We start from the raw sequence: 15,135 nt of genomic DNA, 5'->3' as shown, positions 1-15,135 counted from the left end.
CAAGAAATGCTGGAGCAGGGCTGTAGGTAGTGAAGGGGTGAGACCTGGTATATAAGCAGGGCTTCCCCATAAGCATGGACAGTTCATCTAAGCAACAGACAGAGGCAGAGCACATGGGCTCAGACACCAAGGCAAGACCAAGAGTAGGATCAGTGGGAAGTTCTCAGCCATGTAGAAAGCAGGGTCTTCAGGGAGTAGGGAAGTTTGAGAAGGGGGGGGGGGGGGCAGAGTATGGAATGGAAGAGTGGGAGAGAAGGGAAAATAGAAACAATATAGGCCCACTCGTGGTTTGTGCTCATAACTTTAAAATGAGCTTGTTTCCCATTAAATTTTTCTTCCAGCTAAACTAAGTGTTACAGGCACAAAGATGAAGTAGGCAGGAAATGCCAGGCTTACAGTCTTGCCAACAAAATATCATGACTTGAGAAAGGGAATAAAGAATACACTTACAGAAATGATTAGAGTGACTGACTCTGGGGTTTAAGGACATAAGAGGGTGGGGAAAACCAATGAATTGGAAGGTCCTAAGGGGACCGAAAGATTAGAGTAATAAAGGGAGTGAAAAATATTAATATGCTTGGTCACAAAGGGCTAGAAAATAGGATTTAAAAAATAACAGCTAGAATGAATATGTCTGAAGAAGAGGAAGAGAAAGGGTCAGGATAAAAAAGATATGCAGAAGATAAAGTCAAAAGAAATTATTACTGATGGAATTTGAAGATGGAAAAGGTCTAGACCTCTTTTTATCCCAAGTGTGAATGGGGAAAAAGTCAAAAGAAAAGGCAGATTTAGCAGAAAGAGGGTAAGTTAAGTTTGAAACATACAGAGCTAACCAGCTCACTACACAGCACCTCATAGATCCTGCCCCTCAAATATCTTCTGAGTGAAGAAACAGATACACAGGTTGGTAACTCAGCAGAGATCTGACTGAACATCCATGTGTAAATGGTCAATGAAAACTCACTGCATGAAAATTAGAATAAAGTTACATGATTAAGATAAAAGAATCAGCGTGAACTCATGACTTCAGAAAGACATCACCCTTCCCCAGCGGTGCCACTCCGACAGGCACCAACAGCAAGGACCCCACTGCTGCTGACGCCCGTCAGCTCCCTAGTAGGGCTCTTTGGACAATGGCTGATTTCAGATGTGGGGCAGGTTGAAGAAAAACAAAAGCAAAAAACCAGGTGATCTGAAATAACGAGTTGTTAGAGAAAGCAGGGATAATTTCAAACATCTAAGGGCAATGGCAAAGCTGAAGGACAAGGAAGCTCCCACCGGCCAAATTGGGGCCACTTGTTTATCAAAAAGGAAATTTTGTAATTAATTAGAGTAACTTGAATCTGTAAAAGGCTATAAATCAATAACGATGAATGTAAATTCCAGGAGGACAGAAATATCTTCTCCATCAACAATTCCCCCGTGCTCATCATAAAGGGTTCTCAAATCAATGTGTTGATGGAATGAACACCCGAAAGAAAAGAGTTAATATTTTTAAAAATAACTATAATATAAAAGAAGATTGAATATACCATCTCTGTTCCTTTAACAATTTAATAAGTAGAAGAGTAGCAATAAATACAGGTTTGTTTTCTATTAAGTATATATCTGTTTTTGAAGTAGTATTTGCATAGTATAAAAAAAGAGAAAGTGTAACAAAAACAAAGAAATAATGAATACCCACTGTCACACAAAATAATCAAATCTGAAAGGGGTTCAATGCTTAAGTCAACACTATCAAAGTAGAAAGAGCATTCAGGAATGAGTTCCAAAACTATGAAAAAGATTCTTAATACCTAACATACTAGATTCAATAAACTGAGCATTAACCAAAACATAACAGCACATGCTTCTTCCCACAAAAATAAACAGAATTAAAGACCCTAACTGACATGGCACGTGGTAACTTAAGCTTTAGGTATGCAGATGAGCTTGCTCAAAGAGGGTATACTACACGAGAGGGGAGAAAACAGAGGCTGGGACTCAATCTTACTAGTATTTACTTTTTTTTTTTTAAGTAGGCTCCACACCCTGTATGGAGCCCAGTGCAGGGCTTGAACTCACAACCCTGAGATCAAGACCTGAGCTGAGATCAAGAGTTGGATGCTTAACCAACTGAGCCACCCAGGCACCCCAAAAATACTAGTATCTAAAATATGGAAGTTTGCATTTTATGCCATAAGCAATGGAGAGCCATTTAAAATTTTCCGTTTGATAAATTGAAGTTTTACTTGTTTTGGTTTTTTTTTCTTTTTAAGATTTTATTTATTTATTTGAGAGAGTGAGCGAGAGAAAGCAGGAGCAAGGGGAAGGGGCAGAGGCAGAGGGAGAAGCAGGTTCCCCAATGAGCAGGGAGCCCGACGCGGGGCTCAATCCTGGGACTCCAGGATCATGACCTGAGCCGAAGGCAGTTGTTTAACCAACTGAGCCACCCAGGCACCCCTGAAGTATTACTTGTAATGAAGTTCAGTATGTCCGTGTTTTCTTTATACTTAGTTCTTTGTGTCCTCTCTTAGAAATCTTTGCATATGCCAATGTCACAAATATATTCACCTATGTTTTTTTCTAGAAAGTTTACAGTTTTAACTAGAAATGCATTAGTTATTTTTATTTATTTTAAAGACTTATTTATTTTTATTTTAGAGAGAGAGTGAAAGAGAGCATGGGGGGAGAGGGGCAGAGGGAGACGGAGAGAGAAACTGGAGCAGACTCCATGCAAAGTGCGGAGCCTGATGTGGGACTCAATCTCAGGACCCGAGCCAAAACCAAGAGTCAGGACGTTTAACTGACTAAGCCACCCAGGTGCCCCTGCAGTGGTTATTTTTAACTACTACATTCCTCTGATTCTGTCCATTCTAACTTTGAAATAAATAGGACTGATTATTTGGCCTATCAGTTGATAAGTTTTAAAATTAAACACCCTGTTAGTACAGGGGCCTTAAATCTGTATAAATGACTAGAAGTAACAGTATTTGGTGTAAGGGGTGTCAATCAGATCAACACAACATGATGCTGGTGAATTTCCAACTCTTGGCTTATTAATTCATCCATGGCTTTACTGTAGTCTTTTTTTTTCTTTTTGGAAGCCTTTAGTAAGAAAAGAACTGATATATTTTACTCTTTAAAACTCAGACTACAAAAAATGTTCCTCATGCAGTCTCAGATTACTTATTGAGTCAATGGATGATTAATAAATTGATACCCAGGGGCCCCTGGGTGGCTCAGCTGGTTAAGCATCTGCTTCTGGACTTCAGCTCAGATCACGTTCTCAGGGTCCTGAAATCGAGCCCCATGTTGGGCTCCACACTCAGCAGGGAGTCTGCTTAAGGAATTTCTTCCTCTCCCTCTGCCCCTCTCTCTGCTCTCAAAAAAATAATTTTTTTAAAAAAATGTTTAAAAAAATTGACACCCCATTTCTCTTTGACATCATATAACTCTGAGATTCTTACAAAATTGTCATCCTTACTAACTTACATAAGTATAACATAACGAACTGGCATACCTGTATTTCTTCACGTTCTTTTTTATCTGGAAAAGTTCTTGCAACTGCAGTATACTTTTCAAAAACTTTGCGTTCCTTTTGTAGCTTCCTCATTTCCTCCTTTTTAAACTCTTCTATTCGAGCCAATTCTTTTGCTTTCTGTTGTTCAAAGTCTGTAATTTCTTTCCTAAAATGACCAAACCATGTTATCATTTAAAGGGACCATCTTAATGGACTAATCCACATGTGGTACAAAATGGAACATCAGTGACAGCCTGGAATGGAGGAGCTGCTGGTCTTGGTGAATCCATCTTCAATCCATAGTACTGAAATAAACTGTCAGTTAACTCTATAAAGCATTCCTCCAACAAATATTCATTGAGCACCTACTATGAATCACACACTACCCTGGGTACTGGAGAAACCACAGTGAAAAAAATAAACATCCTTACTTTCTTGGAGCTTCTCAATCTAATGGAAGAGACAGACAATAACAAGATAAAATATATGGCACATTAGAAGGAGAAAAATAATGCAAGGAATGAGGGTAGGAAATATCAGGGAGATTGAAATTATGGATGGGGTCATCTTGCTGAGATAGTATTTTAAGTAAAACCTGAAGGAACTGAGAGAAGAACCATAAGAATATCTGGACAAAACAGCTCAGAAAGAGGGAGCACCACATGCAAAAGCCCTGAGGTAGGAATATGCCTGATGTGATCGAAGATCAGCTAGGAGGCCAGGGTGGATAAAACAGTGAGCATGAGACAGAAAAGTAGGAAAAACCGTCAAAAAAACAAATACAAAAAACACCACACAAACAAAAGAGAGGGACAAATGAATTAGGGTCTTATAGACCAGTGTCAGGACTTTGGTGTCTTAACTTAGGAGAATGTTGATCAGGGAGAGTGACATATCAAAATGGTGGAACAGGAGATCCCCAGCTCACATCTCCCTACACAAACAAGAAGCTGAAAGCCATACACAGATAAAAGTACTTTTGTGGGCGCTCTACCATCCAGGTAGGAGGTTGAGAAACCCCAAGCCCATCTGCCAAAGGACCCAGGAGGAGCCACACCCATCTGTGTCCCTGGTAACAGGCCCACAGACCTCAGTCATGACTACGAAATCTGAAACAGTCCTGTAACCTGGCGCTAGCCCTGCTGTATCCCTGGGTGAGCAGGGACCCAGCAGGAGGACACCAAGGGGCCAGCAGGAGGATGCTCAAAAACCTGGCAGGAGCCACACCCATTCTCACCCCTCGTAACAGACCCACTGTCTGCACACTCAACAGTGGACCTGGAAGCAGCCCCATGACTAGCTCCAGCACTGCTCGACTGTGGTCCTACAAGCAGTCCTGTTCAACTGGGGATCTAGTAGGAACCACATCCACCATGCCCCTGTGAAGAGACCCACCAATTATGGACTCCAGTGTGGACCCAGCAGTAGCCACACTACAATCCCATTCAACTGTGATCCTAGAATCAGGCCATCAGTCCAGGGATCCGCTTGGAAAAGGTCTTTACCTGCCAAAACTGGTCTGTAAAGACAGAGTTTTCTACCCTTTCAAATGAAAAAATGTCAACACAAGGCTACACAAGAATCAGGCAAATGTGACACCACCAAAGGAAACTAATAAAGCTCCAGCGACCAAGCCCAAAGAAATGCAGATCTAAGAATTGCCTGACAATCAAAATAACTGTTTTGTGTTTTTTTTAAGATTTTATTTATTTATTTGACAGAGAGAGACACAGCAAAAGAGCGAACACAAGCAGGGGGAGCAGGAGAGGGAGAAGCAGGCTTCCCGCGGAGCAGAGAGCCCGATGCGGGTGCTTGATCCCAGGACCCCAGGATCATGACCTGAGCCAAAGGCAGACGCTTAATGACTGAGCCACCCAGGCGCCCCTCAAAATAACTGTTTTAAAGCAGCTCAGGAAACTACAAGAGAACACAGATAAACAACAAAATCAGGAAAATAATACATGGGAAAAAAAAACAAGAAGTTCAACAAAGAGATAGAAATCATTTTTAAAAAGCACCAACAATTACTTAAAAAAACTAAATAAATAAAACTTAAAAGGGGGGGGGGCACCTGGCTGGCTCAGTCTGTGGAGCATGTGACTCCTGATCTCAGGTTTCATGAGTTTGAGCCCCATGTGGGATGTAGAGATTACTTAAAAATAAATAAAACTTGAAAACCAGAAATTCTGGAGCTGAAGAATACAATGAATGAAGTGAAAAAATACAATAGAGAGCTTCAACAACAGACTTAAGCATAAGAAAGAATCTGTGGACTCAAAGGTAATTTGAGGTTAGTCAGAGAAAAAAAAAAAGAAAAAGAATGAACAAGAGTGAAGAAAGCCATGAGATCCATGGGACACTACAAAAGAACCAATACATTCATTATGGAAGTCTCAGAAGGAAAAAACAAAATCAACAAACCCCTACTAGACCTAAGAAAGAGAGAAAACTCAAAATCATAAATGAAAGAAGACACATTACAATAGATGCCCCAGAAATAAAAAGGATCATACTATGAGCAATTATATCCCCAAAACTGGATAATCTAGAAGAAACAGATAAATTCCTAGAAATATACAACCTACCAAAACTGAATCTAGAAGAAATAGAAAGCCTGAACAGACCAAAAATAAGGAAACTGAATCAGTAATTAAAAGCCTCTCAAGAAAGAATAGTTCAGGACCAGATGGCTTCACAAGCAAATTCCAGCAAACACTCAAAAAATAATTAATACCCATCTTGCCTAAACTCTTCCAAAAAAGAGAAGGAATACTCCCAAACTCATTTCATGAGGGTAGTCACTTGGACACCAAAGCCAGACAATGACACCACAAGAAAACCATAGGGCAATCCCTGATGAACACATATGTAAAAATCCTCAATAAATACTAGCAAACCAAATCCAACAGCACATTAAAAAGATTTACACCATGACCTACTGGGATTCATCCCTGGAAGAGAAGGATGGCTCAACATATCAAATCAATCAATGTGATGTAAACTGGTACAGCCACTCAGGATCAGTATGGTGGTTCCTCAAAAAATTAAGTATAGAATTGCCATTTGATCCAGCAATTCCACCCCTAGGTATATACCCAAAAGAACTAAAAGAAGAGACCTGAACAGATATTTACAAACCAATGTTAATAGCTTTATCCACAATAACCAAAAGGTAGAAACAACCCCAATGTCCAGCTGTAAGCCAAGAAATGTCAAGGACTGACAGCAACCACTGTAAGACAGGATAGAAAGCATAGCTCTGCTGATGCCTTGACTTCAGACTTCTAGCCTCCAGAACCATGACGAAGTAAATTCCTATTGTTTTAAGCCACTTAGTTTGTGTGTACAGTTGATCCTTGAACAACAGGGGTTTGAACTGCATGGATCCACTTATATACAAATTTGTACAGTACAGTACTGTAAATGTATTTTCTCTTCCTTATGACTTTCTTAACATTTTTTCTCTACCTTACTTTATTATAAGAATTACCAATCTTACACATGTAATAAACCATGTGTTAATCAACTGTTTGTTATCGGTAAGACTTCCAGGCAACAGTACACTATTAGTAGTTAAGTTTTTAGGGAGTCAAGAATTATATGTGGCTTTTTGGCTGTATAGGGGGATGGAGCCCCTACCCCCCCCCATTGTTCAGGATCAACTGTACTTTGCTACAGTAGCCCTAGAAAATTAATGCACTGGCCAAGGTAGCACTTGAATTCACAGCTTCAAAATTCAATTTATGATCTCCTCACTAAGAGAATTCCCTTTTTAACTCATTTCTGACTATAATGGGTCATTTTAATTAAAAAATTTTATGTGGTTAAGATTTCAAAAAAAAAAGAAAGATTTCACTTCCTTTCCTTTATCTTGCTGGACTGACAAAAATTACTTCAAATATTTTATATATAATCTTTTTTTTGCCTCATATGCATTTATATTTTAACCAACTAACATATAATACAACTAAAATATACACACACAAAAACAACAAGTAAGGAACATTTATGTGATGTGTTGTGAAAGAATTTCCCCATTCAGTTAATTAACACTCCCATCACCTCACATTTACCTTTTTTTTTTTTTTGGCGAGAACATTTAAGTTCTACATTCTTAGCAAATTGCAATTATACAAATACACTGTTATCAATTATCATTACCATGTTATACATTAGATCCTCAGATCTTATTCATCTTATAGTATAATCTTGAAGATAAAACTGAATCACTAAGCTTTGCGCAGTGGCAGTATCGTAGCCAATGAGGTTTATCCGAGGCGCGATTATTGCTAATTGAAAACTGAATCACTATATTTTTTCCCAACTTACAGATACTAACTTACCTAAGTTTTTCCAAGGCATTTTTCCGTTCAATGTGAAGTTTAGTTAAAGATGTGTTCTCAGCTTTAAATTTTTCTATTTCTGTTTCCAATTCAATAACTTTCTCTCTCAAAACCTGAGATCGAGCACTGTCACCTATAAAATAGGTCATAATATTGAACTTCACAAAAGGCCTTCAGCAGCAAAAAACATTAGCTAGCTATTAACACTAAGAGCCAAAAATATTATAAACATTGGTACTATTAAAATGTTTCTAATAACAACAAAAATTATATTTGGCCTAACTTTCCAGATGAAACCAACCTCAATTTAAGAAAGACATTATTCTACCTCAAGAGTATCAGTCTGATAATGAATTAACATTACATATAAAAAGAAATTCAAATACTTTTTTTAAGAACTAATACATACATTTTTTGTCTTTTTGATAACAGCCAATATTGAAAGAACTTTGTAGGGTAACAGATGGTAACTAGATTTATCATGGGATCATTTTGTAATGTATAAAAATACTGAATCGCTATGATGTACACCTGAAACTAATAGGATGTTGTACATCAATTATACTCCAATTATACTTCAATTTAAGTATATACATATAGGGATGCCTGGGTGGCTCAGTTGGTTAAACAACTGACTCTTGGTTTCGGCTCAGGTCATGATCTTAGGTTCATGAGAGCCATGTGTTGGGCTCCATGCTCAGCAGGGAGTCTGCTTCTCCCCCTCTCCTCTCTATCCCGCCCTCCAAGCTCACGTGCTCACGCTCTCTCTCTCTCTCAAATAAATAAATAGGGGCTCCTGGGTGGCTCAGTCAGTTGAGTGGCTGACTCTTGATTTCTGCTCAGGTCATAATCTTGGGATCCTGGGATCAAGCCCCACGTCAGGCCCCCCACTCAGCGAGGAGTCTGCTCAAGGATTCTCCCTCTCTCTCTGCCCCTCCCCCCCACTTGCACATGCTCACATGCTCTCTCTAAAATAAATAAATCTTTAAAAATAAATCTTTTAAAAATGAATGAATATATACACATATATAAATAGCTTAAGAACATGAATAAGTAATATATACACATATATAAAGACATCTAAAGCACTAATCAACACCAAAATCAAAATTTATGCCCACTAGTCACAGAAATATAAATTGACTTTTTCCATACCACATTTGCCATTTAAAAGAGTAAAATAGCCAATGCTTCTGTCCTTCCATTACCCTTCTGAAAAACTGATTTTTGCATAAAAATATGCATTGCAGTGTTATTTCTAATAGTGAAAAATAATTTAAGTATCCAACATTAAGGAAATTACTGAATAAAATAATGCTGCATTCATACAATGTTCTGCAACCATTTTTAAAATACACAAAGAAGGGCACCTTAGGTTATGATCCCAGGGTCCTGGGATCGAGTCCCACTTCTGGCTCCCTGCTCAGCAGGAAGCCTGCTTCTCCCTCTGCCTCTCCCTCCACTGGTATGCGCTCTCTCGCGCGCGCGCTCTCAAATAAATAAAATCTTTTTAAAAAATACACAAAGAATTTTAAAGATACGGCCAATGTGTATTATACACTTGGTCAAAAAAGATAAGGTAAGCTTTTTATTAGTGGTTCGGTGATCTCTAACTGTGGTCCCCTTGGGCCAAGCAATTTCTTTAAAGGAAAAGTTAGCATTATGTATGTGGGGTGCCAGGACCACTGCCACGTGAAAGCAAGTATGATTTTTATTTTTAATATTATTTTATTTGTGTCTGTACATATTCATGTATAAATTTTATGAAACCCAGACATAGTGCTTATTTTTAATAAAATTCACAACTGACTTTAAAAAAAAAAAAGATAAGGTAAGCTTTAACAAATAACTGTACTATATTAAAAATACATAGGAAAAATGACTGGAAGGAAATATCCCAAAATGGTATCACACCTACCTTCGGATAGTTTAGTTATAAACAGTTTTCATTCTATACTTTTTAAGCTTCCAAACTGTCTGCAAAAAGTACTACTTTTAAAGTCAGAGTATTTTTTAAATAGTTTAAGTTATAATTTATATTTTAAAGCACCTATGCTTTGCTAGGCATTCAGAGTTTATAATATGATATAAGAAAAAGGAGTTTTTCAATATGAATTTTAAGAGCCCATCACATTAACTGAGTACTATATAGCCATTAAATGGAATAGGCAGATGTGTATGTGGAAAAGAACAATCTTCAAAATTTATTATAAACAAGGTGAAGAGGGTGCACCTGAGTGGCTCAGTTGGTTAAGTGGCTGCCTTCAGCTCAGGTCATGATCTCAGGGTCCTGGGATCGAGCACGGGCTGCGGGCTCTGTGCTCAGCGGGGAGTCTGCTTCTCCCTCTCCCTCTGCCCTTCCCTCCCATCTTCCCCCCCCACCCGCTCATGTGTGCTCTCTCTCAAGTAAATGAAATGAAAAAAAAAAAGGTGAAGAATGGTATACAAAAAACATGTTTTCATTTGTGTAGAAAGAAGATGATATACCCACTCACCCATATGCTTTCATATGTACAGAATCTTTTTAGAATACACAAATGAAATGGGAATGTAGGTTCCTCTAGGAAAGGGAACTAGGCACACAGGTCCAGGGAAGAAAGGAAACTTCAGTTTTACTGTATTTCTTCTTGGTCCTATTTAGCAAGTTAGTGCATGAGGTAGTAAAAAAATTAAGTAAAAACATAGTCATTTTAAAAAGTATACACACAAAGGGGTTCACCTCACAGTGACACAAACCATAAATTGGGTACTCTCTGGTTACAAAAGTGTTATCTCACTTTATAATAAATTAATTAATTTGAAAGCCTTGAGAACAAGGCATAGGCTTAAATTTGAAAAATCTGAAATCACAATGCAACCAAATCTTTTATACCAGTGGCTATTATTTAGGCCCACAAAATAAATCAAATTTTAACAAATCACCTAATTAGACTTCTACTGAGCAACTAGAAAAGTTAGGATTTTAAGCATTCTGACAGCAGACTAATAAGGTAAACGTGAAATTTATAACATTCTTTTTTTTTTTTTTTTAAAGATTTTTATTTATTTATTTGACAGAGAGAGACACAGCGAGAGAGGGAACACAAGCAGGGGGAGTGGGAGAGGGAGAAGCAGGCCCCCCGCCGAGCAGGGAGCCCGATGTGGGACTCGATCCCAGGACCCCGGGATCATGACCTGAGCCGAAGGCAGACGCTTAACGACTGAGCCACCCAGGCGCCCCGAAATTTATAACATTCTGATACCTATTTATTTTATAATGCTGACTTACCAAGTGGTTGGTCTTGACTTGGGTTTAACTTGGGTTCATTTCCCAAGTGTGAATCTGGTTTTGGTTTCAGTTTCAAAGCAGGAAAGAATTTCATCATGAGATCCGATGTAGGAGGAGGGCTTGTGCTCCTACCGGGTTTGCTCAAGTCTTCTCCCTTCTTAACTGGTGCAACCTTCCTCTTGATCGTTTTGTCCGATACACATATTTCACTCTTAGGGTAGGCTGTTTGAGGAGTCCCATAAAAGGCCTCATTCCCAAGAAGAGCATCATGTTTAAATGAATTCTCTTCAAGGTCAGTCCAAGTTCTTTCATCATCAAAGTCAATTTTACTCATGCTTACGGATGAGGGTCTTCTTGAGGACTCAGAAACTTTGTTTTTCAAGCTTTCTATAATGACAGACTCATCGCTACTGTAATCTTTATCAGACAGATCTAAATCAACATCTCTCCTTTTATCTTCTTCTTGAGTCCCAGTGTCCATAAAAGGCCCTTTACCATCACAGACTTGTGGACTGTCCTCTCTGCTGCTGAAACCCCTCTCTTTATCCTCAGTTGATGGTTTTATGGTAACATCAAGTTGCTCCTCAGAGTCAGTGCTACTGTCACTGTCTGTGACACCTTCCTCATCACTTAAATTCCAACGAGTCTGATTTTCAGAAGTGCTCATTTGGAACGCTTTCCTACCGACTTTACACAACTGTTCCCTATATCCTTCAGGCGAGGAGACTGAATCAGGTTGGTTGGGTGCGACCTCACACTCAACCTCATGTTCAGGTTCAGTACAGTCTGGAGCCTCACTGTGGTTAGACTGGATAACAGGATCCAGGGTCACCATCTCCGGCTGCACAGCTTTGACAGGGGTGGAAGACAGCCGGTGACCTTTGCAGATCTGCTGGTCCCTCTCTAAGATCTTCAGTACAAATGAGGAATTACTGGAAAATGATATTTCATCAGCAGCTCGTTCCAAAAACAAAAATTCATCTAACTCCAAATTTTCCTTTTCCTTTTCTCGTTCCCAAGTCTCTAACTTTTTCTGAAGAGAAATGTCAAGAGAAGATTCTGACTTTTTCAAGGTCTCATTTTTTGGGCTATTCGAAGACATGCAGCTGACCAGTCCTGCCGAAAGAGGAAGTCTATCTTTACCCCGTGTCTTATTCCGGACTTTGCAACCAGTATCACAAGGTTTTGCACACTCAGGTACATTATCTCTATTATTAGACTCAACTTTTTTTTCTAATTTGATCTGTTCTCTAAATTGCCCATCACATTTCTTCCCTCCAGGTATTTTCAATCCTGATGGAGGAAGACTTTTCCTGTTACTAGTCTTAAGCACTTTCGGCTTCTGACTGAGTGTGACAAAACCACTCTTGGCTCTACCTTTACTGTTCTTTTTAACAGGAGGGTTATCTGTACACAGTTCTTTATTTATAAGAGCAGTTTTCCGCTGGAATTGTTGTCTATCCATTTTAAACACAGGTTGGTCCTCTAAAATGCTCTGATTAGTCACTAGTTTACTTTCTCTCCCTTTCTGAGACTTAAATTTAGCATTAGTAAATCTAGCTAAACCTTCTCCTCGTTTCAAGAATGGTTGTTTTGGTTTTGCTTTGATTAGGAACGATCCTTCGGCTTCCTAAAATAGAGAACAATATTTGAATTAATTCTGGTATATCCAAGTTATCTCAAACTTATTTTTAAAGCAAATTATAAACAAATCTCTAAAGTCTTAAGTGAACTTAATCAAAACACGGAAATGCCTACCCTTAGTTGTTTTCGTTTCAGTTCTTGTTCTTCCAGCCGAATTTGTTCTTCTAAGTAGTCTTCAAATGTCTGTTTCCTTTCTCTGATAGCAGCTTTAATAGGTCTAATCACAAAAATAAAGTTATTTAACATGCAAGTCAAGATGTGGTGAATATCTGACACTTAGTGTGCCTGACACAGACACCCCGACTACACCTAAGAACTAACCTTTTTCAAAGTCATAGACCCTCTTTGAGAATCCAATGAAAGCTATAATCCCACCCCATCTCCCAAAATACAGAAATATGCAACTCTCTACACATGATTTGAAAAAAAGCCCTTCTGAAGTCCATTTATTGCCTGTAGATTAACTTTTGATATTTTGAAAATCTCATCAAATATGCATCTTTAACAAAGAGCCTTGACAATGTAGAGCAATAATCAGAAGTCATTTGCCCATCATAACATATACTAAAATATTTCAAATATTTAAGAATATAATAAACCTCAATATTGATATTTTATCTTTGTCATAAGATTTTTAAATTCTGTAACCAGACTTACCCAATTATAATTTATAGGTGACACCAAATATGAGACTCAATAGCAATTTGTTATTGTCTTTGCCAAAATGGGATTTACTTAACTATTTGAAAGATTAATTTTATCCAGATTTTTTCTCTTTGGTGAAAAAACTTTGCTCAGTTCTTCCAAAACAATGTCAAAGCTACTTGAACTGATGTATCTCCCTAACAGCTGTCTGTTGCTGACAATATGTGGTAAGTTGTACCTTTAACATTATACTTAAAAGCATATTCAAGCAAAAACAAGAAAACCATGGGTCTTTAAAAAAAAAAAAAAGAAAGGGCTCTATCTTAATAGCTATGTATAACATTAAACGGTCACTCTTCTTATTCTTTTCAACATGGATGATACCTTTCTTCAATATTAGCCACTTCTGAAGAATCACCAATTTTTTTTACATTCACATCATTCCCTTCCTCAATCGGTTCGGTCACTTTTTCCCAACATGGTAAAATACCTTCTCCTAGGATAAAAATTAGGAAAATTTAGTTTCAAAAAATCAAGAATAAAGTCTTGTAAAATCAAATTTTACAAGTTACTATGCTAAAAAAAATATTTATCAAAAGTAATGTATGCCAGGGACACCTGGGTGGCTCAGTCAGTTGGGCATCCAACTCGTGATTTCGACTCAGGTCATGGTCTTGGGGTTGTGGGATCGAGCCCCACAATGAGCTCTGTGCTCAGCGGGGAGTCTGCTTCTCTCCTTCTCTCTCTGCCCCTTCCACCCCCTCTTTGCATGCATGCTCACTCTCTCTGAAATAAAGAAATCTTTAAAAAAAAAAAAAAAGGTAATGTATGCCAAAGATTTTAGAGCCCTTAAGGATTTCTTTAATATTACAGAGATAAACTACAAAACCCTAATTAAAACATGACATTCTTCAAAAGGTTAATGTTATGAAAAAAAGTGTGGACTTTTCTAAATTAAAATTGACTAAAGAGCTGTAACAACCAAATGTGATAGATGAACTTGATTAGAACCTGTTTTTTTTTTTCTTTTTAAACACCTTTAAAAGACATTTTTGGGACAATAGCAGGAATTCTAAAATGGATTTGAATATTACAGAATAGTACTGGGACTATACAGAAGAATGTCCTAATTTTTTACTTGATGCACGCTGAAATATTTAAAATAATGGAACATAATGTCTGCGTATTACTTGCAATGAAATGATTGAGCAAATTACATATAAATACAGAGATATTATAGATGTAGGTATAAATATATATAAACACATATAAATATATAGAGACAAAGTAAACATGGCAAAATATTAACTGCTGAATTGAGCTCTACTGCTAATCACTGCAGTGGACTTTCAAGTTTTCTGGATGTTTGAAATTTTCCAAAATAAAAGGTTAAGAGACTATACTGTTTAAAAAAATGTTTAAAGGCATTAGACCTTTTCATACTAAGGAATTATTCTAAATTAGAAATAAAATATTATGCACAAAAGTGCCAAATCCTAAGTGGTAAGTGTAGATACCTTTTGTCATATTATTTGTATTTTTAATAACTTACTCCACAGAACATATTCATGAAAACACCATTAAAATTGAAAATTAAATTTAAATTAAAAGTTTGGAAAATACTAACCCTACTGCAAAGAACATTAAATACTGATATATTATTTGATGACTAGCATAATGATGACAACCATTAAAATTATGGTTATGAAGACTACAGAATGTACCATAAGCAT

General features: G+C 37.6%; 1 protein-coding gene and 1 non-coding gene across 2 annotated transcripts in view; one reads left to right on the top strand and one right to left on the bottom strand.

The window, feature by feature from the left end:
• The window catches only part of CENPJ (centromere protein J), a 40,765-nt gene that overhangs the window by 18,823 nt on the left and 6,807 nt on the right, over positions 1-15,135 (bottom strand). Inside the window, exons 4-8 of the mRNA XM_021678205.2 lie at positions 13,787-13,898; positions 12,872-12,974; positions 11,114-12,743; positions 7,846-7,978; positions 3,503-3,668 (exon numbers count right to left, since the gene is read on the bottom strand). Of these exons, the coding sequence (XP_021533880.1) occupies positions 3,503-3,668; positions 7,846-7,978; positions 11,114-12,743; positions 12,872-12,974; positions 13,787-13,898 (2,144 nt within the window). The remainder of the gene's footprint in view (positions 1-3,502; positions 3,669-7,845; positions 7,979-11,113; positions 12,744-12,871; positions 12,975-13,786; positions 13,899-15,135) is intronic.
• Positions 7,735-7,882, top strand: LOC123324347. The gene has a single exon (XR_006539753.1). It is a non-coding gene; the product is annotated as a U4 spliceosomal RNA (small nuclear RNA).

This window comes from Neomonachus schauinslandi, chromosome 3, assembly GCF_002201575.2.
Source record: "Neomonachus schauinslandi chromosome 3, ASM220157v2, whole genome shotgun sequence".
NCBI classification, from domain to species: domain Eukaryota; kingdom Metazoa; phylum Chordata; class Mammalia; order Carnivora; family Phocidae; genus Neomonachus; species Neomonachus schauinslandi.
This window is presented reverse-complemented; position numbering and strand designations above follow the sequence as displayed.